The sequence below is a fragment of the Falco biarmicus genome, chromosome 8 (genome assembly GCF_023638135.1).
Source record: "Falco biarmicus isolate bFalBia1 chromosome 8, bFalBia1.pri, whole genome shotgun sequence".
NCBI lineage: Eukaryota > Metazoa > Chordata > Aves > Falconiformes > Falconidae > Falco > Falco biarmicus.
This window is the reverse complement of record NC_079295.1, coordinates 61938792-61965239: the sequence shown is the minus strand read 5'-3', so window position 1 is coordinate 61965239 and position 26448 is coordinate 61938792. Positions and strand designations below refer to the sequence as shown.

The 26448-nt window shown below is 42.0% G+C and overlaps 1 protein-coding gene across 5 annotated transcripts in view; it reads right to left on the bottom strand.

Moving 5' to 3' along the window:
• Nucleotides 1–1929: 1929 nt before the first annotated feature.
• TRPC7 (transient receptor potential cation channel subfamily C member 7) overlaps nt 1930–26448 on the bottom strand; it is a 73116-nt gene continuing 48597 nt past the window's right edge. For 4 of the 5 annotated variants that reach the window (XM_056350431.1, XM_056350434.1, XM_056350433.1 and 1 more), the window contains 7 exons: nt 23447–23680; nt 21304–21568; nt 14642–14837; nt 11449–11670; nt 8410–8490; nt 3862–3937; nt 1930–3133 (listed from right to left, as the gene is read on the bottom strand). In XM_056350431.1, coding sequence (XP_056206406.1) covers nt 2991–3133; nt 3862–3937; nt 8410–8490; nt 11449–11670; nt 14642–14837; nt 21304–21568; nt 23447–23680 — 1217 coding nt within the window. In that variant the 3' untranslated portion in view covers nt 1930–2990. The remainder of the gene's footprint in view (nt 3134–3861; nt 3938–8409; nt 8491–11448; nt 11671–14641; nt 14838–21303; nt 21569–23446; nt 23681–26448) is intronic. The other variant, XM_056350432.1, reaches the window with a different exon arrangement.

Below are 26448 nucleotides of genomic sequence, written 5' to 3'. Positions count from 1 at the left end.
TATAAGAAGTCTTCATGCTTTGATAGTTCTTGGAATGTAAATGGAAAAGGGGTGGAAGCAGATATATGTATATATTTTTTAAACAGCATTTTTAATACATCTTTTAGTCTACTTTTGAAGTCCTAGAAATTATTCTACTCTTTCATAGCAGATTCCTGAATGCAGAGAAGCATGCTAAGTAGCTGTGGTGGGGCTGCACTGCCTCGTACAGATGCTATAGGGGCAGCAGCTGACGGGGCACAGTGGTACTGCCGCCCGGGCTCATGTAATTCAGCAAAGCTATTCACGGCACGGTGTGATTTGTGCTGATCACAAGAGGCATTGCCTGTGATAATCAGCACCAGAAGAACATTTCTTTGGCACCGCTGGACTTTAGAACAGGTCTTTTCTTGAGCTGCATTTAAATGTGCAAAATGTAAGTGCGCCATAGTGCTTCCACTTACCTTTCTCATGCAGCTTGGCATGCAATATCATGAGAAGTGGAAATTATGGTGGTTATTGTGTGTTCTGCCTAGAATAATTCTGCTTAAATTCCTAGGTGATGCTGAAACACTGAATGGGAAGGGTAAATCAGTGCTTTGATCAGGAGCCAGGTGTAGAGCTGGAATGAAACAAATTTTTAAGACAGCGCTGTGGCAACAGAGCTGGTTTCCCAAACTGAAAAAAAGTTTTATACAGTAACTGGAAAGGGAGGGGGCGGTGGGAAGCAATATCACCATGATAGATATTCCTCCTCCTGGGGAAAACTGAGTATTATAAATCAGTATCATTTTTCTGGTTTAAGTGATGGAAGACAGCCCAAACCGATGAGCTACCATTCTTGCACAGTTACCCACAGTGCCTGCTTTCTTACAGTGGCACTTGGTACTCTGCTGAACGCTGGTGTTTAAGTGTTTCCCATGGCGCTCCATTGTGGGCAGTGCTGCCCGGTGCTGGAGCGCAGTGATGGGCAAAGGTGTTTCAGTTTTACCAGCTAAAGCCTGTAAACTTAGCGCTGCCCATCCGACTCGTGGTTGCACGCTCAGTACTAGCACTGCACTTGTCCAGAGCAGCTGAGCTGAATTTCTGTTCTTAGAAGGTAATTTTACAAACCCGTGACTAAGGAGACAGTAATTTCAAATCAAGCACCACAAATAAGACGTAATTTTTGCAGACTATAGCTAGTCACAGAACCTTTAATTTCTTAGCTGTATTCTTTCAAAATGTATTTTGGTTTAAGTTTGCTTTTTGACTCTTTTGGGCTTCAAATTTCTGTGGCAAAATTGCTTCATATAATGACTTCATTGTTCACATGTCGCAGAAAAGTGAAAAAATGTTCACGTATTGGATAGTCAAAAGATCAGGCAAATATTTCACTCGGTGTACAACAAAATATTATGAGGTAATTTTATTTTTTCCCCATTTTTAGGTAAAAATATTACAGTATACAAGATAATATTATTAAAGGTAAAAATACAGCGTTTTGCTTTTTCTCTAAACAGATCTACGTACAGTACACTTTATTATTTTCTTTTCTTTTTTCTTTTTTTTTTTTTTTTTTTTTTTGGTACAAATATAACTATTATTCTATTAGGTTATCTGTATTCTCGTCTGGCACTTAAGAACTGATTACAGGTCACCTTCTGGTTCTGCTTGTTTTTCTCAGCTGATACCTAAATGTAATGTTCATCTTATAGGTGTCTCTTGTAAACAAACAGTACAGTTCAGTGGTTCCCAAGTAGTAAGGTGTGCTTTAAGTAGTTGAAATCATGTAGTTAAATATAAAAACCCAAGCAATCCAAATTTGCAGTTGTGTTGCACAGACTCATTGACTTCCAGTTGTAAAAGTGCAATCCCAGTACTTGTATTACTGCAGGCTTTAAAAGAGTTTTAATCCCTTCCTTGTCCTTTGCAAGAGCCAAACACATAAGACAATAATTATTTCTACAATTATTTTTCCTTTATTTCTTTTTTTTTTTTTCCCACAGAATGTTCTTAGTTGAATTGAAGACTTTTTGTATTGATTTAAAGTTTTGAAACTGCTGGGCTATGCTCCTCATGATTTGTCTCACCCTGTGGCTTGCTGTTTGACATCTGGAATCTGAAAGCTGAGCTCAGCCGCATCACTGTCGCTGGATTAATGCTGTTCCTTGACCCGAACACATTAGCACAATGTATCTTATTTCTGGATATTCCTGGGAAGTGAGTTTCACATTATTATTGATATTTCAGTAGACTGTTGTTGAAGCTTGGATCCTCTAAGAATAAAAGAGAGGCTAGGTGTGTACAAACAGGCCATACCCTTTAGTGGATGAGCTAATACAGCTGGAAAAGGTGAAAAGGAGTTTTTGATTGAATCCTTTTGTCAGATTGTAGCAGAAGGGTGAAAGGACATTTTACACAACAACCTTGATTTTTTTTTTTCCAACACTGTCATCCAGTCTCAAATGCAGATGACCTCTACCTGCCGTACTTCACCTTGGTTGTTTCAGCAGATGATTTCTCATTTGATTTTCATTAACCACAGTGCTGTTCAAAGTTATCTTCATGGATGCCAGTGTAAACATAAAAGGAGAGTACACACCCAAGGATAGGAATTGTTTAAACTTTTCAAGGAATATGCTTGGCACATTTTTTCTTCAGACTTCACCCAATTCTGATCAGTACAGTCTCTGTTGGTATAAATGAGCACAGTTGCATTGTTTTCACTAGAGTCAGATGGGTGAAGATCTGGCTTTTTTGCCTTTAAATAGAGGTGCCTTCCATATGGTGCGTCTATTTCCAGCACCAAAGTGCACATATTTGTACCAGTAAGTCACCTTTGTATCAGAAAAGATTTAACTGGTAACTCACCTTGCACAGGAGCAATGCAAAATGCTCCTACCAATACTTGCTAGTTAGCAGAAGTTGAGAGTGCAGTTCCCACCTTTTACATGGTTTTTGCCCTCCTAAGATGCTGGTTGACACTGAAGAATGATTAGAAAACCAGTTGCCTTTCTCTGTGTTCACCATCAAATGTCCTTATTTAAGTCCTTCCCAAATTTGTCGCTCAGCTGCTGTATTAGTCTTGCCAGCTCACCAGTAGCTTGTGACTTTTCCTCTAAGAGTTCATAGCGGAGACTAGAAATATCTTGCTTAATCTCCTTAAGTTCTCCTAAAAGGAAGAAAATGTTCTTGTTAGGAATATTGAACCAAATAAGTAATCCCTGTGGTTTTAAGACCTGAGAGAGCATTAATTTTGGTGTGCTTGGTCATGAATGTGTGTGGAGCTCCATATGGTGTCCCCGCATTTATGCACTTAATATTGGTACTTTTAAGAAATAACCTGTACTTGCAGAGTAGTGGTACTGACAGCGATAGCAAGTATGTATGGAAAGCTAATTTTTTTTCTCATGTCTGTTCTCTCTCTGCATACTGATCTCTACCTACACAGGGCATTTGCAAGAGGGTAGCAGTTAAGAGGTGTTAGAAGAAGGTTCTTTCCCATCTGCATACAAATCCTATGTGACACCATGGCAATACGAATCCTTATCAAGCTCAAAAAAACCCATCCTTGGGGCAGGCATGGGCGGTAGAGTCATAAATTGTTTTACTTAGACACCAAGATAAGGTTGGGGGTTGGTAATGCCCTGGGTGTGGTAAAGCAAGAGGAGGCAGAGCTATGGGGCAGAGCAGCCCGAGGTAAAGATCCTGTGAGATATGTGTTCTGCAAAGGAAAATTAAGGACACAGAATTTCAAGAGCATAAAGGTGGCTCAGAGTCACCACAGCTCACCTTAGTGTAAACACGAGCATGCTCTCTCTCTACAGAGGATGCTATCTACGCTCAACCCTCTTACTGCCCAAATCAGTATATAAAAATCAGTTATAAAAATCTACTTGCCTTCATTGACCTCGTCATTTTCTCGGTCAACCTGAGCCTTCAGTACATACCGCTTAATCAGACGTTTCATTATTTTCTGAAAAGAGAACAGAAACACTTATCTTAATGTGAGTTTATCCATTTGTCTTAATTCTAGACTTATTATGAACAATTCAAACACTTGATTTCACTATGGATAAAACCATAAAACCATGGTTTCAGAGGATGCAAAGAGAATTTTTTTATCGACTTCCCATTGATTTTATACTTTATATTATGAACTTTGTACTACAATAGTTGATTGACAGCCATTCCATAATGAGCCTCCATATGAGGCACTTTGGGGTATTTTGTGGGATGCACGTGAATGTAGAGTATGTCCCACAGACAGAAAGAAAACACAGGTGATCCAACAGCAAGCTAAGAATGGGATCCAGAGCCTTCCTTTAGCATGTTGCTGTTTAATGTATCAATAAAAAATACTTTACAGGAAGAAATAAGTGGTTAATATGTTAGCAAACTCACTCATGATGATAAACTAAACATCTGACCCAAGGTTAACGAAAAAACTCCTTGCCTTGCAGTTGGGATTTTAGGAGGGAAAATAAATTTAATGAAGGACAGAAAAAAAGAGTTTGAACAGAAGTGGAGAACTTGGCTTAAATGAGAGAAGTTTCTTAGGGAAATGGCAGATTTTAAGGGACATGCACAGGGAAAAAAATAGAGGCATTGTAGACTTACAAAATGGGGGGTGATTGTTAGGAAGGAGCAGCGTATGTGGAAATAGTAGAAGATGGCTATGGATATGAGCTTGCAATGTGATATTGTTCCAAAAATGTATAAATTACATTTATCTCAAAGGAAAGTAACTTTGGCCGTCTTGGGCTACGCACTGGGTTACAGCTGAAGGCCTGCATCATTGCCACTCCTTCACTACAGACAAGATACGGATGGGGAAAAAAATCTCAACTATGATAAATGTAAAAAGGATTGCTCTATCAGAGGCAATGATTTAGGTGCATCCTCTGCAAACAGAGGAGAGCTCAGTGAGCACCCAAGAATACATATATAAATGTCTTTCATTGACCAGATGGTCACTGTTAAGGGAAAAGCCTCTCCCAGCATGGGCTCGCTTCTTCAGAGAGCGATCACAGGTCTCTGCTTTGAACACCACTGAAAAATGCTACAAAGAGTGTGAAATATGAATTAAGAGATCGGTACACCTGCTCTTTTTTCTTAGAAGTCAAATATGGATTATAGCAGTGCAAAAAGCATGTGAACATCAAAGAAGGATCCCGTTATTTATATATGTCCTGCAGTCATGGAATATGGGATGTCTAAGACTGTCCTTGTGTCAAAGAGGCATCTGGCTAACCAGCTGAGTCATTAAGGCAACAGAGGTGAGTCACAGCGCACGTACGGTGTGTTGAAGATGGCCAAGGTAGTAGAATCCAGAGGGAGGTAGGGTTGTCACCTGAGAAAACATAAATGAAGTAATGTTTGGGGAAAGTAGGGAAATCCTGGATCCAAAAATAAATTATTTTTTCAGAACAGACGACAGGAAATTTAGACTAAAACAAGGAATACCACACAGTGAATGCTCTTATTACCTGGAAAAATATGGTAACGTAATATCTATCTATTCCAGTTCTCATACAGCTTGTATTTTTGATGGATGCTACTCAAAAGCTATCCTGTATTAACCACTACATGTGATAGAAGTCACAAGCTTAAGGTGCCTAGTCTATCAAATATAAGTTGTAGTCAGATTTTTCTACAGAAACTAAATATTAAAAATGTGACTACTTTTTAACAAGAGTCTGCTTTGCCACTTAGTAGATTTTTCTGCCAATAGCTTTAGGAAAGTAAGTAATTTTTGCCTCAGTATTGCACTGTGACTTCTAAGCCTTGCTGCTTCTCCCCTTCCCTCTGGTACTCCTCCTTCTAGTGACAGTGAGTGAAATTGCCTGTTGGCAAAATAATCCTGGTTACTGCAGGGAAATAATGAACGAAACTCACAGGCAGCCTCTTGGTAATGAATGCTAAACTTGAAACAATTCAAATATATCTGATTTCCATGAAGTATTATTCCCCCATTCTCAAAAAGTTAATTGAGATTCTTCAGGTCTTGGAGCACTTTTATACTACACAACACTCAACTATTGATTGTTGGTCCTAAAACAGTCTTAAGAGAACAGGTTCTAGGAACAGGTCAGTCATTTGTGAATTATAACTCTGCACCGAATTAAATCGTTTTTGTGTATTTATTGGCACACCCTTCGGGCTCTATATTTGCCATCAGCTATCTGAGCACTTCTAGGCCTTCTAGCACAGAGGGAAATGAGAAGAAAAGGGCAGATTTGTGGCCAAGGCACTGACATAGGACTCATGAGATTTGGGGTTCAATTTCTAGTTCAAACTTTTTTAGTTTTTTAGGTCTGATAGGTCCTTGTCTTTAATGTGGAGGCCATGTCTTCCCACTTCACAATTTTTGCTGTTCTATTCTGGACTTGTATGCACTGCTGAAGATCACATTGTTGCAGACCTTAACGCTGCTGTTTCATTCACAGGTTTCCTCCTGACGCTGTGTTTGTAGGCACCACAGATGCCATTTGGCATGAGCATGGGAGGTCCCAGGGCAGCACTAACGGGAGGAAATGTTTGGTACCTTTATGTCCCTGGTCAAAATCAAATACAAGCCAGCAGTGGCCAGAGGGGATAACTGCTCACTGGGGCATCAGATCTCCAACCTGGTGATCTCAAAACCACGTTATCAGGCAGTAGAAGAGCTCGAGAATGAGGCAAGAAAGGAATTTGATCATTTTCACCTCTTTGTTATTTTGCCTCTCCAAACAGCAAAGAAACATACTGCTGAGCCTTTAAAAGTACAAATTATTCCTTCTATTTTTTCCCTTACAGATCCTTTCCTGAGTTTGTAGATAAAGACATTGTTGATGACATGACAGATGGCAGTGCTGGAAGCAAGAGAAACTGGGGAGCTTAGCACAGCGTTCTAGCAATGTTCCACCCTAGTGTCAGCTCAAGAGGGTTTGATAAAGGTATCGTTTTGCCTGGACTAGTTTATTCCCAGATCACGGCAGCTGTGTATTGACTTCTATTCCTACTTTTCAAATTATTGCATGTTAGGTTCTGTTCATTTTTGTATCCCTGCAGACCACTGTCTGCAGTCCAAGTACACAGACTGCAGGTACGTCACTTGCTAAATACCACTAAAGGAAACAGTTCAGCAAGAATCCACTGCTTCAGAGGTTTTCCCAGTTGTAGAAGAAAGCTTGTTGGCCAGATAATCAAACTGTTTGTTCTTTATAATGAGATAATCAAGACTATTGCACACTCTTTATACTATCTGGACCATTTCTTCCTGCAGCAACAGAAACTTTCTAAGATCATTTGAAGACAAAGCTAGAGGAGCATTACTGAAGCAAGATAACAGGTAGTTGTATTTTTCTATTTTTTACAGCTGCTTCTGGCTTTTCCAACTTTAGAAATAATGGTCTAATTTACCACAAACATTAGGCAGCCTCATTTAGACATAATAGCTACATGAAGAGAGCGAGTCTGGAAGAGGCTGACACATCTTTCCGTTACCTGTGGGTTTGAATGGACGGGGAAATGTCAGAAATGCTGAAATTTGGAGCAGGACACCATCATCTTCCCTTTGCCTTTGAGGGCGTCAAGCCAACTAACTCCAGATAGCAGAGCAAATGTATCCCATTTCTAACTTAGAATTTTAGATACTCTTCCTATCCTGGCACAAAAGCCTGAACAACTTTTAAACAAGTAGAAATTTCTTACTGGTCTGCCGTACAGCCTGGGAGCCCATTGTGCTGCAGCAATACAAGACAAACCACTTCTAGAATTGCCATTGCACATTTTATCCAACTTAACTTGTTGCTTTTCTCAACTCTCTTTAACGTAGATTCCTTCAGATATATCACTTGTCAGATTCTTTTTCCCTTTATGTTAAAAAATAAGGGAAAAAAATCCTGTGGGATATTTTCCTTACTGTGTTAACCTACTAGGCACGTTTGCACAAGAAATAATACATCTGCTGGCACGAACGCTCTAGCCAAGACAGACAGTTGTGTTGGTCCCTGTGATGGCTGGGTGCCCCCTGCCACCGCTGCAGCCACAGGTGTTTTTGAACCTTACCACATTGCAGGTGTAGCTCGGTGGGACAAGTCACGGCCAGAGAAAGCACATGCAAAAGTTAATGCAAAGGCTGGAGAGATGACTCTATGTCATGACAAATGAAATGCTGTCAATGCAAGGGTGGAAGGTTAAAGCTGGAATGATGTTTCTGGTATTAAATTAAATCCCCTTGAGCGGAATTCATCAGCATGACAAACGCTGACACTATGTGTGTTTCCAGGAGTGATGGGCTGTTTGTCTCTGAAGTGCCCCAGCCCAGTGCCATGCCCGTGCTAAGCCACAGCCTGGCACCTCGCAGGATGGCATCGCCTGGACAAAGGCAACCGTGACCCTTGCAGGTAAGAGCTGTTCACTGACAGATCTCTTCCCTGGCTCTTGCTTTCGTGCTGTGATTACCTGATATCTTGTAGGCTTGTTATAAGCATTCTTCCCAGAAAAAATTTCTGCATTTCGAGTGCTAGCGTGAAAACGAACTTTCTGAAATTATAAAACATCATGATATAATTAAATCAATGATAGTTTCTCATACCCAGGCAGTCCCAAACTAAACAGAGCTTTAGAAAGACAGTAGGAGATGGTTCAATATATGAGCAGAACAAAAGCCAGCACATTCAGGCCTAAAAAGTAAACTCTTGAAAGACAGAAAAGGGTCAAACCCCACAATCTACTGGAGAAAATTGGATTCCAAATTATCTAGATAAAAATGGTATTCTTACACAAGTTTTAGACAAGAAGATGTTAAGAGGCACAAAATACATTAAACAAAAATATATTGGTGATGATTAAGTTAAAACAGTTTAGGAAATGAAGAAAAATAAACACTGATGTTTAGAGATACGTCAATGTGGTACAAAAACAAATTCAGAAACAGAATTGATTTTCACTGGTCCTTTTAAAACAGCGGTACCATTTGCTACTTTTTTAGCTCAACAAAAAAAATGTACTTTTAAAAAACAGCAGTATTTTTTGAGCAGAGGACATCATAGCTACTAGTTTTGTACTCTGGAAGCTTCCAAAGAGACTTTTCTGGAGAATATGCACAATATTCTGTGACCCTCTTATCCACCTCTGAACTTTTTGGTCCAAATGTTAACAAAAAAAATATCACTTATTCAAAGGAATTAATGCATGTCATAGACCCAGAGGAGCCAATAAATATCACAGACGTCTGCACTTATACATAAGTGTATGTACAGGGAAGGCCCTGGTTAAGGGTTTCTCTTCCCTGACTGGACCAGAGATCCTATGCAATAGATTATGTTTTATTACCATTATTATTATTATTTTTAAAATCAGGATGTTGATAATGATTGGACTAAAAGTCTCAAGTAATCTCGTATTCTTATTTATTTATTTATTACTTCTCAGGTGCGCCATGGTCTTTAGACAGTTTTGAAGATGATCTGTGAACAAAATCAACAGGCAAGCAAGAAATGACTGATAATCTTAATCCTTTATGCTAAAGCCATGGAAACTATTAATTTGCATGGGTCCCATGAAAAAGGGCAAGCCAGACACTTTCACTCATGTGGCTTGGGGAAGGAGGGGCTTAATTTTATTACCATGGTTTATGCTTTGAAGCAGAAATTAGATTTCAAACAAAGTGAGCTTTGTGTGGTTAGATTCAAATAACATTTAAAAAATATTATCTTTTTAAATCATTATTTGACATAGTTAAAGGAGAAAATTTTTTTTTTATTTCAAGACTCCACTGTCATAGTGGGTTTTTCAGTAATCAATAATACTGTTAAATTAATTTATAGATTAAAATTCCCCCAAATGCTTGCCTATCTTGGCAATGATCACCATGTTGGGTATTTAAATTGTTTGATAACATGGAGTAGACCCCATGGATATACTTCTCCCTTCAATTTAGGCTCTGGAAGAGACTGAATAAACATCAGACCTGAGCAGTTCTCTTGAATTCATGGGAGCATGACCCCCCCCAAGGCTTTGCCCGGAGCTGGATGGCTCACCACGAGCTGCATTGCTCAGCTGTTTGCTCCTTCAAGGAGAGCCAAGAGATCCAAACAAAGCCCCAAAGCAGGCTGCACATTACAAAGGTCAACTCTGCAAAGCCTCCTCCAACCTTCCTTTCTTTCTCCTCCATCTCTCTTACTACGTATCTCCTCCCTTTTGCAAGGTTAAAGCCAAGGGCAGGCTGCCCATCTCGGCCGGAGAGTCCTGGTGTCACCCTGTTGTCCCCTCTCCTGTGCAGTGCCACACAGCCAGGGTTTTAAAGCCTGGATGGATGGGTCCGGGAGCAGGCTGAGGGAACGTCAACCTGTCCTAGAAAGGCTGGGCAGTCTGCCCAGGAGCCACACTGACCTCTCACATGCACTAAGAAATAAGAGAATACATTGTGGAGAGCTTTATTTTCCCCCAGAAATGAATTCCCGATGTTCTCCTGTTTCAAACCCAGCTTGAGCTGAGAAAATTAAATAAAGGTGAGGATGCTTTTAAGCAAAGATGCCTCCTTGCATCTTTGTATCCACTGAATTTAACGCCAGCAGCTGCGCAGCTGTGGCTGGACTCCTGTGAATGCTTTGGGCATTTTCTTCAGTGTAAAGCAAGTGGACTTGCCCTGTGAGTGGGATCCTGTTTGTTGTAAATTTATACGCTAGGAATGCTTCCTCCCAGTGATGCTCTGCACTGCTTTGCAGATACTAATTTCCATGGGTAACACAAATTTTCTCTGATTTCTCTGGCATTTCCCCTTGGAGGAGCAAAGCTAATTCTGTTGGGAAGGGGCTGGATGCTCAGCAGACCCCTACATGTCTCTCTTGCTTTATCACGCAGACACTAGTGCTGCTGTGTAGCCACTATTTCCACAGCAAATTGCTATTTCAGATGACCAAAGGGGCGGTGGCTGAGGCAGGACCTACCCAATTAGTGGCTACACATCACTGGGCAGTTGTAAGCAGAGAGGTTGTTAATTATAGCTTTAGGTATTTACAAGGTGTTATTAATCCCTGCTTGGAAACTTGTTCCCAAAGTTGGAATGGCTGTAAATGCTGTAATAACAGTAAAATTAATTTGGAAATCACTTAAAGGAAGGTGGATGTTTTGAAGAGGCATAGAAGCCTGTTGGGTAGATGAGGAGTCAGACAAGCTGGGAGCCTGTTTGTGCCTCTGCTTCTGCCCTTGGTCTTTGACCTTGCTTGTTTGGCCTTGGGAAACTCCTGTCTGAAACTGCCTGTTTTTATAAAAGTTGCTCTTTCCCTGCTGTCCAGACAGTGCCAAGTAGAACGAGGCCACAAGTCTGTGAGGACCCTCTAGGTGCAACGTAATAGAAGTAACACGCGAGGATGAGGCTGAGCACGAGGCTGTGCTGCCCCTGGTCCACCTGTGCACTGTGCAATGCCCCCGCCTCCCCCAAGGTCCCTGGCGTGAACCCTTTCTGCAAAGAAGTGGAAAAGTGAAGATATAACATACCCGTTGTTTGGAATTCAGCATCCCCATCTCAAGATCATTTTCACAGTTTTTGGCCTTAGATTTGCAGAGTTTTATGAGGCACATTTTTATTCTCAGTATGAGATAATAAAACGATTTAGGGCTTGGCACTAGATTAAAAGGAGCCGGTAAAGTCCTTCCTTCATCAAAGTAGGATAGCCAGAGCTTGGCACGTGCAAATTTCCACTCCACATCCGCATCCTCCTTGGGAAGGGAAGAGAAAAAACCCCACAAACACCCCCCCAAATGCATAATTAGTAAATAGGAAGGAACTTAGGTACGACAGGCGCTAACATACAGGTCAGATTTATCTAGAATCAGATTCTGTTTGCCAGACCAAGGCCCCCGCACAAAATGTGTCTTTGTAGGCTTCTCTGTGATATCTCAAAATAAGGAAAATGAAGTCATGCAAATATTAGACTATTTCCTACTTCCTCAGATATCCAATGGATTGTTTTTCAGTAACAATCTGGTGCTTGTGCTATGCTGATAAATACATATGCCAGAACGTATACAGAGTCATGGAAAGCAGAAGAAACTGTTATGTGCACAACAACAGCAAAGACTGTCTCTAACTGCAACATTATCTGTCAGCTGTTGTCATCACTGCATTGGCCAGGAATCCCCCACAGAAGAGGCTAAGGTCGCTTCTTTATTCTATTAGCTGATTTCCTCATAGATCCTGTTTGCATTCACCATCATGTACCCTCAGATGGATGCACCTTAATTCTCTTCTGATTCACCTCCTGCCACTGATGAAAGTGGAGAAAAAGTCCCTTGCTCAGTGCCTGTGAATCTCCTTTATGAGCTGTCAAGGTGGGCCAGGATCTCTTCCAAGCAACAAGGGCAAGGTTAGCACATACTTTATGGATCTGCTCAGCATTTGTATAGGAGGATGGTCAGGGCCACATATCAGGACCATTTATCAGGCAAAAGAGAGCATGAGATGCAGCTGCTCTACAGCTGTTTTCATGGTGGTTTATATGGAGGGCAGCAGCATCAATAAGAGCATGGGTCTGCCAGCAACCCGTACTCATGTGCATCTGTGTTCTGCTGATATTAATAACCTCTGATTACCCTGTACCTCTGAAACCCAGTCCAAAACTGGCATACGCTACTGAGATTATTTCTGTCACAGTTACAGCAATATGACTTTGCCAATGGAGCAGCAGCATTCCCTTCTGCCGTTTGGTCTCATTGTTTGGGGTTGCTCCTCACAGAAGCCTTAAGCTGAATTACAGTAGAAATCACTTGTGAACAGTTTTAAGGCTTCTCTGTTGAGCAGTTAAGAAGCTACTAATGGAAGTAGTTCTGGTTTCTGGCTGGAAAAAGGATTTCTTTCCTTCCATAAATGCAAAGTTGGCAGGAAGCGCTAATACTTGAGGCATAAACCGAAGAACAGAAGTAGCTGAAGAGAGACATTCGATGGAAAGCATGAGAATATGGTCTTGTCACTCGAGCTAACAGTAAAGCATCTCACCACTGACTAATGGAATTTAATTCCTACAAAATGACCATCCTCTGTCATTATTGGCATTGCTGACATCAGAGAAACACATCGGCAAAAGGGACTTTCTCTGCAGTCAGTGGGATCGAGTCACCATCCCTGGAGGCATTTAAAAGACATGTAGATGTCTTTTAAACCTGGGGACATGGTTTAGTGGTCAACTTGGCAGTGTTAGGTGAGTGGTTGGACTTTATGATCTTAAAGTTCTTTTCCAACCTAAATGATTCTATGAATCGATGACTGTCTTTACTCTCCCTGCTACTGAGGACTGACGAAATTAATTAGTATGAGATTTACTAGTATTTCCCAGTCCTCGGGTAGGACGATCTGAGCCAAATAGCTCACAGTTGTTTTGCTTGCTGATCGTTACAAGTAGTCTTTAACAAAGCTCTGAAAACTTCTGCGCAATCAGGAAGGATGATAAAGCATTATTCCAGGAGATGGTCATCACAAGGTTTAGACTAGAAAGTTAATATAGGCCACCTATTCAAGTATTTTTAGAGATTTTTCTTTGAAAACATTCAAGAGCATTGCTACCTACTACAATAAACTAGAAAATGCAGTAAGAGGCTGAGATCCTTTCAGACATAAATCGTCTCAGTAGAAAAGGATTCAGGAAGATGCTTGATCTTAAGTGATGAGAAACCTTTGGGGAAATGACTCTGCCTTCTGCATGTGGAAAAGCTTCTGGGGCAGAGAACATATGTAAGGTCTCCCTGACATTTAGACTTAGCTACAGCATGCACAAGATAGAGTTATATTTACACTACAGTACATGGATGAATCAGACCTTACAGTGAGAAAATATTTTCAGCTCTGGCCTTTTGCAGTGTCAGGTTGTGAGGGGAGATTAGAACAAATAATTAATACAAACCCAACTACAGAAGTTTGACATTTAACAAATTGGAAGAAAGAGGTGACTCAGCATTAGCATTATCCAAATACTATGTTTTTCTCTGTCTTCATTTACATTAGCAGGCAGTTGTTTATGTCCCAAGCATTCAGCAAATCCAGTCTGCTAACAGCCATGCTACCGAACAATGCTGGGTAAACCCTGCAAACACCTTTCTGCAGAAACCTATCCATATGCCTTGAGGGCTGTGTTCATATCCTTTAAAAATTACTTTTTGTGAATGTCCATGCAGTTATGTTTTGCAGACCTAGAATTTCCCCAAAAAATTCTGTATCAAGGTTGTATGCCTGGCATTTGGAAAATATGAAATTTTTAAATATGAGTACATGAGCTTCAGACCTATATGGGCTTGAGCGTTTAAGCAGTAGAGAACAGGGCAAGAAGCCAGATGAAATATTACTCTATCATAAAAAAAACAATGCCGCAAAAGGTAACACACATAGATAAATTATCATAACCAACACAGGGAATAAAAAATATCAGAAACCACTTTCATTAATACAAGTAAAGGAAATTTGGTTTACTCACAGATGGTCATTAAAAACAAGGAAGCTGAGGTTGTTCCAGAAATGATTCATTGTTAATTATTAATCCCATAATCTGGGGACAGGCACAGCCTTAACTCTTACATAGTGTAAGGTATGTGTTTCAACACCACTCTGATCTTGCATATGGAATAAGCTACAGCTTCCTTGGTTTTTTAACAGTTGCATTATCAGTGGTAATTAAGTTTGTAATATAATTTCTTATCTTACCTCAATTTCCTGATAGGAGTTGTTGATCATGGCTATTAGCATATTAAGCAGCACCACCACCATAGTCACGTTGTATACTCCATAGAGTACATATCCAATATTCTCAATGAATTTATGGTCGTACTTCAGCACCACAGATATCACTTCAGATAAGCCAAATATTGACCAGAATAAAGTTTTAAAACTTTCTTCTACCCTATAAAAAAAAAAAAAAAAAAAAAAAAAAAAAGAGCAAACCATCACTTTATACAGTTGAACCAGGTTAGCCAGGCCAAATGCTGTTAACAAAAGTGGCATTCCACCAATATAAATATGATGCCTTGGCACAGTTGTTGAAGCCATTATCTATCACCCAGGGATGTGCCAAATCATATTTCCTCATTTGATAAAGAAATATGGTTTTTGGTTAATACTATAAAATGACAGCATCCCCTTCTTTGCTCCATCTGCTCTTCTCAGGTACATTATTTGTCACTTGGATTTTGTGTCCATATAAAGGACGACTTCTCCATGGGCAACTTGCACCTTGAAACTTTTTGTGTAGGGCTTTTTACTTCTACTCACTTACTCTGTTCTCATCCAGAGAAGGCAGGCAGAGGTTATCTGGGAAAGGGAAGAAGGAGCTTAGTTTGACCTCCTTATAGGTGGTTTCCAGGGCACAAGAGAAGCATTACTTTTTACCCAGGAGAAGTGACCGGTAAGTTTTGATTTATGGCATTAAAATAAAGAATATAAAGTGTAAATATAGCCAGACCGTAGTCTGATTTTCTTCCCTTCCTGCTCTGGGACTGCAGACAAGTCAGATGCCTGAGCCTTTGTAGCATCTCTCTTTGCTGCTTCATCTGTTGTTATTTCAGGTCCGGTTTCTTCTTCTTAAATGAAGTAATTGTCTAGCTTTTGTGACACCGATGTTGGATGGCAATGAGTGGTGTCAGCAATTCAGTACGTTTTACTGCAGGTAGGATCTGGAGGAAGAAGAGGGATGGGCTACAGGAGCAATGGGGTGAAAGACAAATCCAGCCCACTAGCTTCATCACCCAAGGCAAGAATTTCTCTGTTCTGGGCCTGTATATAAGTAATTGTCTTATTCTTTCGACCCATTCACAGTGGTAGTTCAATTTTCGGTACACTAGACTCTCATGCACATATTTGTTAGTGTTTTATCTGTGTTCTGTTTCTCCCTCTTTTCAGGAAAAAAAGCCAGCAGTAACTTGACTGACAGGTCAAAAGGAGAGTCTGATTCAGAGGAGTCAGAGCCACAAGAGGCAGAAGGGGAGGAGCTACAGCTGAAAAGGAAGGGAGGGAGGAGGAGGAGGAGGACGGATGCTAGTACATTTTGGAAACAGCCTGCTTAATTTTTAGTTTAGCAGCAATTTTGCATTCACTGAACAATCCTTAGCATGTTAACAGTTAATTGCCTCCTCTCTCTCCCTGCCTGCCAGGAGGTAAACACCTTCTAAGAAAACAAAACCATTGATAAATTATTTTGATGAACTGTTTTTTACTAGGCTGGCAGCCTAATCCTGCTTTATCTGTATATAAAATCAGATTATAGACACAAACCATGAAATATCTTAAGGGAACAATATGATTTACATCAACTCCAGTATCAATTACACCATGCATAAAAGCAAGAGAAATTAATTCTGACCCTTTGAAAGGCTAGTGCAGACCATTGGGCAGTGTCTTTCTGCCAAAGCAAACTGGCATTTATCTCCCACCATAATTTATAGTATTCCATATCCCATTTACAAGTAATAGTAAGGCTGTAGTAAATAGGTATCATTGTCAGCTAGTATAATTGCATTGACTTGCAGGATGTAACCTCGAGTGCTGTTTCAAATAGGTGCTGCACAACTTCATTTAAAATGTGGCTTTGTCTTCAGTTGCCACGGTGCTGAGAGTTGCTTATCCTGTGTTCACTGCCCCTTGCTGCTTTGCACGAGGCTGGGCCACCATGCAAAGACACGCTTGAGGGATGAGCTATGACTGTGCTGCAAACAGCCCCGTCGCTTCTGCACTTGCTGGACGTTTGCTCTCCTGTACCACTCAGCTCTCTTCTCCTGCCCTCATCTGCAGCACAGGGCCACTGGCATGGACGTGCCAGACAGACCCTTCACTTTTATGGCAGCGATCTCTGGCCAGTGCTTATTCTGTAAGTGTGTTTTCCAGTTAAAGAACACATATAATAACACCAAAAATCTCTGGCTTTGAAACCCACCACCTAAGTCACTTATCAAACTAATAAAAACCATAACCCCAGCCTTGATCCCAGCTGCACCCTGCTATTAACCTTCCTTTTTTTAATTTGGAAATGTTCCCTTAGTTTTCCACCCTGCTGGCAGATTTTAATACAATGTGTCAACTCTGCTACTTTTCCACAGCTTAAGCATTAACCTTTGCTCTGGAGTGGTGCCAGATTGTCCTTGAAAAGTTAATTAAGGGCTGCGAGCAGCCTTGAGCACCCTGAGCACTGCAGAGGAGGCAGGGAAGGGCCAGGGCAAATGTCCATTGTCCTTATTCCCAGTGTCAGGTCAGAGACCAGTGCCCATGGTGGGGGGGACTGGGAAGGTGGTGTGAGAGGTGGACCTGACCTGTAGCACCCCAAAATGATGCTTAGCAATGCCTCCAAGCAGATACAGATCTCCCCCTTGTAGAGGAAACATTTCTAAGGAGACCTTGTACTGGTACATCCCTACCATCCAAAAAGGTTGGATGGCTCCTTCCTTTACTGCTGGATCACACGAGATTTGGCACAGGTCTCGGGGACATCGGTTAGCTTTGGGGTTTTTTGAGAACATCTTACTAAAACACGAGACAAAGACGTTTGGAGCCAAGTTCTCAAAGATTCCAAGGTGCTGATGTGTCTCATCACTGCCAGCTAAGCAATTTACCCCCTTCCTGCAAGGTCAGCGGGTGTTTTATCCTTCTCAAAGGCAGACAAATGAAGGAACGGAGCAAGTTGGGAGTCCTGCCCAGACTGACAGCTCCTGGCAGCAGGAGGATCTGGCAGTGGCAGATTGACTGATGCTGCTTGCAGAGAGAGGTATGCCGCAATCTCTCTCTCTGCTGTGGTAGAGCCAACTGTTGCAGTGGAGAGAAAGCAGAGATTTTTTTGTTTGTTTGTTTCAATACAGAGTCCTGTAAAACTTGAACAAAGACTTTGCATCAAGGAAGAAAACAGACCATAGGCAATCATCTAGTTGCATATTTTCCTCGCTTTTGTAAACAATAGCGTGCTTTTTATAAAAAAAAAATAAAAATCACCATAAGGCTGATTTTACGTCAGTCTTGTGTCCTCCTCTTTAAGAAAGCTTAAAGCATCCTTTCAGACTTATTTCCTTAAATTGATCCGTTGAGACTTAACAATGCCAAAAAAGCAACGCAGTCAATATAATCTACAACAATATCACATTTTGACAAAGCAAAATGAGAAGAAAAAAGCCTTCAAGCCTTGAAAGATCATTGGCACTGAGCAGTGAGTCACATTTCCCTTTGGGAAGAGGGAGACAGAAAACCTTGCGTTGTAGCCTTCAGCCTGATTTGTGATGCGGAAAGCAAGATGAAGACAATCATCAGCCTTGCCTCCATTTTCATTTTGTTTGCATAGCATGTTTTTAATTGCAGGCTGTTTCAAGAACTGTGTTCTGTACACAGCACACAATAAACAGATAAACATAGCTGGGGTCGGTTGCAACTGTTGTGGAAATGGTCTACTGTTCAGCATCGAAGAGCTTCAAAAAATTTTGAAAGTATACCACTGTTAGTTAATCTGCCTCTGTATTTAACTGTGTGAAGTCAAGTCCACTGCGTCTTTATTTCCTTTGCATCCAGAACATTAAAATGGAAGAAATGACAGAAACTTTGCACAACTCAGTTCAGAGGCCACTGGGATGCTACGTGCTTGCTTTGGTGATGGCAACACAAGCAAAACAGAGCACATGATTTCAGAAGTGCAATAGCAAGGGAAGGTGAAAGCTAAGTTACACCAAACGCTCACTGATGATTAACATCAGAACTAAGCAAGCAATTCCTTGTAAGTGTTATCTGGACAAATGTACACTATTTTTTTCTGTGCCTGCATACTTTTTTCTGCCTACATACTGTCCTGGGAAGCTGTGAAATCCAGTGTCTTTTTCTATCATAACTAGCCAAGTGATGTCTGAGAACTATGTCCCATAGCTGAACAGTCACATTTCTGGGTCTCAAACTTGCTTTCTGTAAAACGTCACCCATTCTCATTAGAATTTACAAACATGCCTGCCAGGAAATGCATTCAGTGACGTCTCTGCTGCCACAGAACAGTTCTGAGGACACCCAAGTAAGCATCACTCTTCCTTGCCCCAGTATATTTTCAGTGAATGAACAGCTGAGTTCCTTAGCTCTAATACTGAAACCTTCCTTCTTTCATGCAGAAGTTAACAGCAGCAGGAGCCCACCACCTTCAGCTAGGCCCACAGGCAGCTGATGAAAAATAGAGAAGGAAATATTGCTAGAGCTGGTGGCTGCCCATCTGCCAATATAACTGTCATTAGCTTATTAAAATTGTTTGAGACTGCATACCTCAGGGTCTCTAGCTTGTTGAATGAGGTGCCTGAGAAGGATTTTTGGGATGAATGTTAATCTATTCTCTTTGTTTCATATGATGAAAGGCCTTATTTTCACTGATCATCATTTGACGCTCCTGTGTGTTTAAATAACCAGAAGAAAGTAAGTCTATTTTAAATCTCCTCCAAATTCTTAAAAGGAAAATTTATGCTCATGGACAATTTGCTTATAATAACATGAAATCCCTCCGGGATAAGTAGTCACCAGGCTGAAGTTAAGGAGGGAGAGCACTGCCTTTTGACAAGACTCTTCCCAGTTCAGACATCCCTCAGGCATTTAGGCAATCTTAACTCCAGTGAGCAGTCATCATTTTAGTCAATGCTTGCTCCTTGTTTCCATCAAAAGATAGTACAACTGGAAGATCCACTTAGGTAACGAGTGCTAATGAGAGGGTTACTGGGCATTGCATCGGAGGCTGGAATCTGTCAAAGACTGTTCTCTAGCAATGTGCCTGGGGAATATGGTAACTGGGGGTTACTGTGGCACCAGGCAATCAACGATGGTATAGACTCAACTTCCCATTAAGTCCTGTGCTTCAAGGGCATCACCTTCTCTTCAAATGAGAAGCAAGTCACATCCCACATACTCCATTTTCTTCTACCTTACTACTAAGCACAGATAAATGTAATTGCATCTGGCCTCATAAATCCTTCCATTAAAATATATCTTGAGGTTACAGGAGAGGTCTAGAAGGCATATTGGGCTCAATTAGAGAAAGTAAACATCATGTTACAAGATACATGTCGCACAAGAGGGTGGTGTGGTAAAACTGGCTCCTAGGCATTTGGAAGGAAACAGCCACTTGCAGGAGAGAAATGATGCCGGAAAGGTAATTTCTCTTAGAAAAGCTACAAGCGAAGCCCCCAGCTCACCATGTGACATGTTAGAGAAATGGCACATCAAATGCCAGCTGCTGTCTGCTCTGCAGCTGGTCAGCACCGTGGGCTCAGGCATCACAAGCACAGCGTGATTGCCTGGAAGTGAGATCACAGCAAGGGGGAAACATTGTGCCAAGCTTTCCCCTTCCCTCACAGACGGGTGTGTGGGAAGAAAAGTCCCCACTGTGTCCCTAAGGCAAGTCACTGTCGTTTTGTGAGACACCAAGCTGACTGCCACGGTGCTGTGTTAGTGCCACATTGCAGTGCAAGGCAGGAGGCTTTCCTGTGGACGCATGGGACATGTTCTCTGGCACAGCAGGGCACCAGGCTGTCCCTTCCCCTGAAAGCTCCTTCAGGGCCTCAGCTGTCCCCCATGGGGCTGGGGCTTGGGTTCCCAGGGTCCCAGAGAATCGATTGCTTTTCGTCCTACCTCCAAAAGGCTGTAGCCTTTTCCCTCTCAAAAGCAGCCTCAGGCTGAACCTCATTCCAGAAGCGTTTGCCAACCTCTTTCTCTTCCCCCATCCCCGACAGGCTGCAGGCAGTACATGCAGCACGGCCACCTCCCCGGGCTATGCAGCCACCCCACCAGCATGACTCCAGCGACCCACTGCCCTGCATGGCCAGTAACCTGGCACGATGCTTGGTGCAGCTTTCACATGGCCTCTGCTGGGAAGTCCCCAGTCAGGATTTAAAAAACACAGCCTCGGCATCCTGGTTGGTTTAATTTTTTGAGCATCACGACTAGCAGCTGGCTCTGCAGATTGTGCCTAATAACGACAGCTGCCCTCAGGTGGTATCCTAAACCAGGTGTCAGATAAGCAAAATCCTCCCTTATTTTATATCCAGTTCGGCTTGCAGCTTTAAGAACAACAGTCTGGGTCTAACCTCTTCTCCACGGCTTCTCTTGACTCATTAATCTAAACATCTCAAAAGCCATTTTCCTGACCTGTTATTTTGATTTCCAGAAATAACCATATCTGAATTACACGTCAGCCTGCACTCAGGCCTGGAGCTAGCTGCCAGGGCAGGAGGCTGTGGCACAAGTTTCCCTGGAAAAATCTGGATGCGACTTCCCCACGCAGCTGGAGTAGAAACTATCAGAGCAGACCCTACAGCAGCAATGGCCCGGAATGGACTGAGCCCTGCAAGAGCAGCCACTTTCCCATAGGTACTCACGTTGTAAACGCAGGGTTGTATTTTGCACCAAGGTAGTAAGAGTAAAGGTTGAACATTCCGATCATGAAGGCCAGGAACACCATGATGAAGATGACCATGAACTTGAAGATATCCTTCACAGTCCTCCCCAAAGAGATCTGCAGGGGGCCGAAGCTTTCGTTGGCTGGAAGAATGTAAGCAATGCGGGAGAAGCTGAGTACCACAGCTATGGCATACAGTCCTTCTGAAATGATCTGAGGATCCGAGGGAAGCCACTTGTTCCTGGCTAAAACAATACATGTACACTAGGTATTAGTAACAAAAAGTGTTAGATGGAAGCCGTTATGATAAATGACCCCTTTTCAAGACTGAATCTTGGGTTTGGCCAGTAGTTAAAGTAAAAAGTTTTGGAACAACTGGTCACTGAAGTCCTCAGCATGCTGCACAAATACAGGTGAGAAGAATTAGTTGTATTTTTCACATGGCAAATATGAGAAATGAGCAAGTCACTGGGATTGACCAAAGACACACAGCAAAAAAATCATGTGGCTTTAAACAAATTTGATATTTTCTGTTTCCTAGTTGAACATCAACTACTCTGCTGTGCCTTTTCCATCTGAAGCTCCTGAGCTGGAGAACCAAAACCACGGCACAGTGGAGTCTGGCTATAGATTTGGATACATGGCACAGTGCCACTATTTGGAAAGGAAGCATTAGGAAGACAGAGATCTCTATCTACCATTAGATAAGAAAGTTAGAATTTGTTCAGATAAAGCAGATATAACCATCAATTATATCATTTTCATGTTATCTTTAAATTAAAACCGGTTCTTGCAGTCTAGTCACTCTAATATTCTTACTTTAAAAAGCTTCTTGTTGATACCAGATATGCATCATTTATTTAATCTACTGAAAATGTGAACATTTATATTAATATAGCTTATAAGTGTCCTTGCATCAACTGAGCTTCTTGATGAAAAGATTGTGACTCAGAGCTAAAACATGTGACATCTTTACGGACCGAGGAGTAAACTTAGGCATTATGTGCAGCGATCTGAACCAAAGGAAAAGCAGCAGATGGAGGAATTTGCAGGATCTGGTTGTGACATTCTTCTGTTCAGGACCCTTTGCACCTTTGTATCAGGAACTCACTTTAAATGGGTCAACAGCAAACCAGCACCATCTCAGGGGCCTCTTGCTTGCCTGGGCAGGGAGGGGGATGCTTACCTTTAGCGGGGACACCCCAGCCAAGAGGCTGAGCCTGTGTGACCAGCTCACGGACCAGCCAGCAAGCCTGTGGCTGTACACCCTGGTGTGGGGTCAGGGCACTGGTGCTGTGTGGTGTGCATCTACAGTGGATGAAGTCTGCTGCCCCAGATCTTCCTCTCCAGCCCAAGCATATTGCTAGAATAACTACCCTGCAACCCTAGGGAGCAAGTGGCACTCCTTTGTGGCCAGCTCTATAGTTCCTGCAACCCCTCCGCGAGCAAAAATCACCATGGGTTTTGCTCAGGGCTACATCTAAATCTTGCAGAGGCATGCAATGAACTCAGTCCCCACACTGGGGAGCAAAGCTCTATTCATTTGTGAGAAAAAAGCATTTCAGCCATCAAAAATAGCCTTGTCTAGGCTATACTTTGCTTGCATTTCCAAATGTTAGCACTTACAGATGATATAGGCTCTCCAAAAATAAAGTTTTTCTCTTGGAGGAGCAGCAGTTTATAGGTGTAATTGGTGTCTGTATTTCCATTATACAGGTGTTGGATGTAAAAGAGTGCACCAACAGTTAGAAATGCAACTCCATATCCTATGTTTGCTCACACATCTCCCTCCTCTCACATTTAGAAAACCAAGCAGGTTCATTCATCTTTAATTTAAATTATATTCCACTCACTCCCAGTTCCTGCTTATTTTTTGCTCAAGCTATTTTGTCAGAATGTGATTGACCTGAATATAACCTTAGCACAAGATCAGAGACTCAATGAGGCTCAGATCTCAATTCCTTTCTGTTTAGGAAGATGGCTGGAATGGGTAGATTTGAGAAGAATAATTTCGTTTATTTAGAAAAATCTACGTAAATATCACAAAAAGAAAGCCACTTTTTCAGCACTGCCACAATTAGCCCAAAAGAACAGGAAGCATTAGATAGCAAAAAGCATCTTACCATAAGTAAAGTAAGCAACTTCAGGGGGAAGGGTGACATTATTGAGGTCATCGTCTTGAACGTACTGATCTACGTACTGTTGTGCTTCAGTCGCTTTGAGAAAAGCCATGAACCTGGCAGTGAACGATGCCACGAAGATGGACAGCATCCCAAAGTCCAGCAGGTTCCAGAGATGCACCACATATTCCCGTGGACCCTCTTCCCAGATCTCCTTGCACTCTGACCATATCATGCCTGTGGAAAGGACAGAGCAGTTTAACTGTCAGACACAGAAGGGGATTTTTGTGTTCAGACACCTGTTTCCTGGAAAACAGTGGCTTCTAAGACCGAAGCAAGTAACTCTTCCATTAAGCTGAATTTCCTAAGTATGGTTGGTGTCATCTTTTCTTAAAAACTATTAAAAACTTTAAGCTTGATACATCTCTTTGTGCCTGTGAGGTCGTAAGAATTTCAAAATGTCACTGTACGAGTCAATGGTAAAGTAGATTTCTGGTGATGTCAGAGAAAGCGGTTCAGAAGTGCTGAAAACACTAGAAAATCCTACTGCTGATCTATTTGGAAAAAATGTAGATTTCCTCTCTTGTCCCCAAAATCTCTCCTTGCTAAACTGTGCCACTGAAGATGGTACTGCTTGCTCTGCTCATGTTTTTCTCCTTCCCTAGAACAGTGGCTGAGTCCATTTTGAGAATGGAAACATGTCTTTGCAAGAGAAAATCTGATTCAGGAGCAAATACAGTATGAATAGAGAAAAAATAAGACAGAAGTTCTGTCCTTGCAGTACTTTTCAGAAAGTTTTATGTATTAAATAATAATGAATTTCCATACATTAAAGTCTGGTCTGCCACTTTGAATACACCAAGGTTAGCCTGCATTTAGGATCTTTCTGACAATAGACTTACAGCTACACCTGAATGCCAAACCCAGAACATTCAAATGTTTTGGCATCCATATTCCACTGGGCAAAGTGAATTCAATGGGCAAAGTGGAGCTAAAAGTTCAGGTCAACTTCACCAACTTGCCCAACTTTCAATCACAGCAGGGTGCCAGGGCCAAAATCTTGCTTCTGAATAGCTAAAATATTGCAATATTTAACCCACTGAAAAGTATTTCCTGCACTCTACCCAATCCTGTTTCCATAGCAGCAGCAAAATTCACGTTTAATCAAGCAGGAGAAGCGCCTGCCAATTTCCATATGGCCTCCTGCAACCTCGTCCTTTCTGTGAACTCTTCTTCATCGGCTTTGCTGGAAGCTCTCGTGGCGTGGCATGTAAATGCATTCGCTTGGCTACTTCAGAGTCTCCTGGCAGCACCTGGTGTCCCAAGAGGTGCCGTCGTAGGGAAGGAAATGAGTAGGTGTGAATCTAGCCAGAGGGTGGAAGGATGAAGAAATGCCGCTGTCAGTCCTTGTGCATGGGGAAACATCTGAGAGGCAAAGGACTGCTAAGCTATCCATACCACCGGTGGCCGGGGCACTGCTAGCCTGTGACCCCCATCGCCCTGGAATCTGCAGGCAGGTTCTTGGAGGTGTACCCTGATATATTCTGCCCCATATAGATGTCTCATGAGAGCGAGCCTGAGGTCTGCTCCGTGCTGAGAAGAGCCGGAGGGAGGGCAGGAGAGGAGCCTCCCAGCTCTGCTCTTCAAGTCTGCATGTGCTTGGCTGGGTAAATGCAGGAACTTCCTCCCAAGCTGTCACTTACCATGAGTAAGATTTAATGATAAATAACCTAGAGAAGAAGGCAGAAGGATTGGTGCCTTAGGAACTGTCCCAGAGCAAGGATGAAATATTGAAGAAACATTTTGAGCTCAAAAAAAAAAAAAGTATCCCCGAAGTGATAGCTAGGAGGCATTAGCCCTACACATTACACCTGCATGTCGTATAAAGGTACTAAAGCACTTCAGGAAATATCCCACAGGTGGTAACATTGCCCACCAGAGCACTTGCTCACTGACGCCCAGAAATGTCTTTTCTGGTTTAAATATTAACTCACCCATCCAAATTTATTTCTAATCTTGGTCACTTAATATACCTAAGTCACAGATTAATGAAGTAAGAAATGTCTAAACCTAAGTAGACTGACTAAAATTAGAATCACTCCATGAACTTACCATACTATCGGCCTATAATTTACATCATTCTTTTTGCCAGTGGTGTGGCAATCATTTTTTATCCATACATATGGAAAAATGTCTGTTCAGGGCAAGTGGAAAAGTTACAGTAATTATTCAGTCAGTACTGCCTGGGTAATTGTATATACATTGTGAGAGAGTAATTCAAAGCTTCTCCTGATGTAAAAATACTGAGAAGATTAAAAAGCAGCTAAAATTCAGGGGATGGGACATAACATGGGATGTAAGAAATCAGGGAAGGCAGCTAGGTAAAGCAGGTTTGTCAGAATATGACCACACTTCGACATGGTGTTTCTGAGCACCCCAGTGGCTCCGGGAGAGACCGTTTCCCTGAGTTTGATGCAGGGAGAGGTGGGATACGAACAGCTTCAGCTTCTGCACGTCAGTTGTGCCTGTTTTCCCACAGTAGGGATAATCAGAAATGTCCTCTTGATGGACATTTCTGGTTTCAGCAGTGGAAGGAGAGTCAAGCTACAGGCATAGCCTGCCTGGAAGAAAAATGGAAGTGTGCAAGAAGTGCCATTCACCACCTGTGCACAAAAAGGAACAGTTTGTCAGGTTTTTATATCCACTGACCTGGCACATAAATCACGAGCAGCTGATGTTGCTGAGCTGCCTTTGAGCCTTCCTGGATCTGCCACAGGCTGTTGGATTAAGAGAGAGAGTTGTGCTCAGATTGTGTCTGCCCAGAGCTTAACTGATACCTCAGCTGCTTTTGCAGTGGGGATTTTGTCTCTCTAAACGAAACCTCCCTGCTTCCAGTGCTCAGCTTTGTCCGTATTGCTCAGGAGGAAAGACCCAGCCTTCCTCACCTGAAGGCAAGAGATGGGAAGACTCAGCCACAGTGGGAGAGGTAGCCAGGGCATACAATG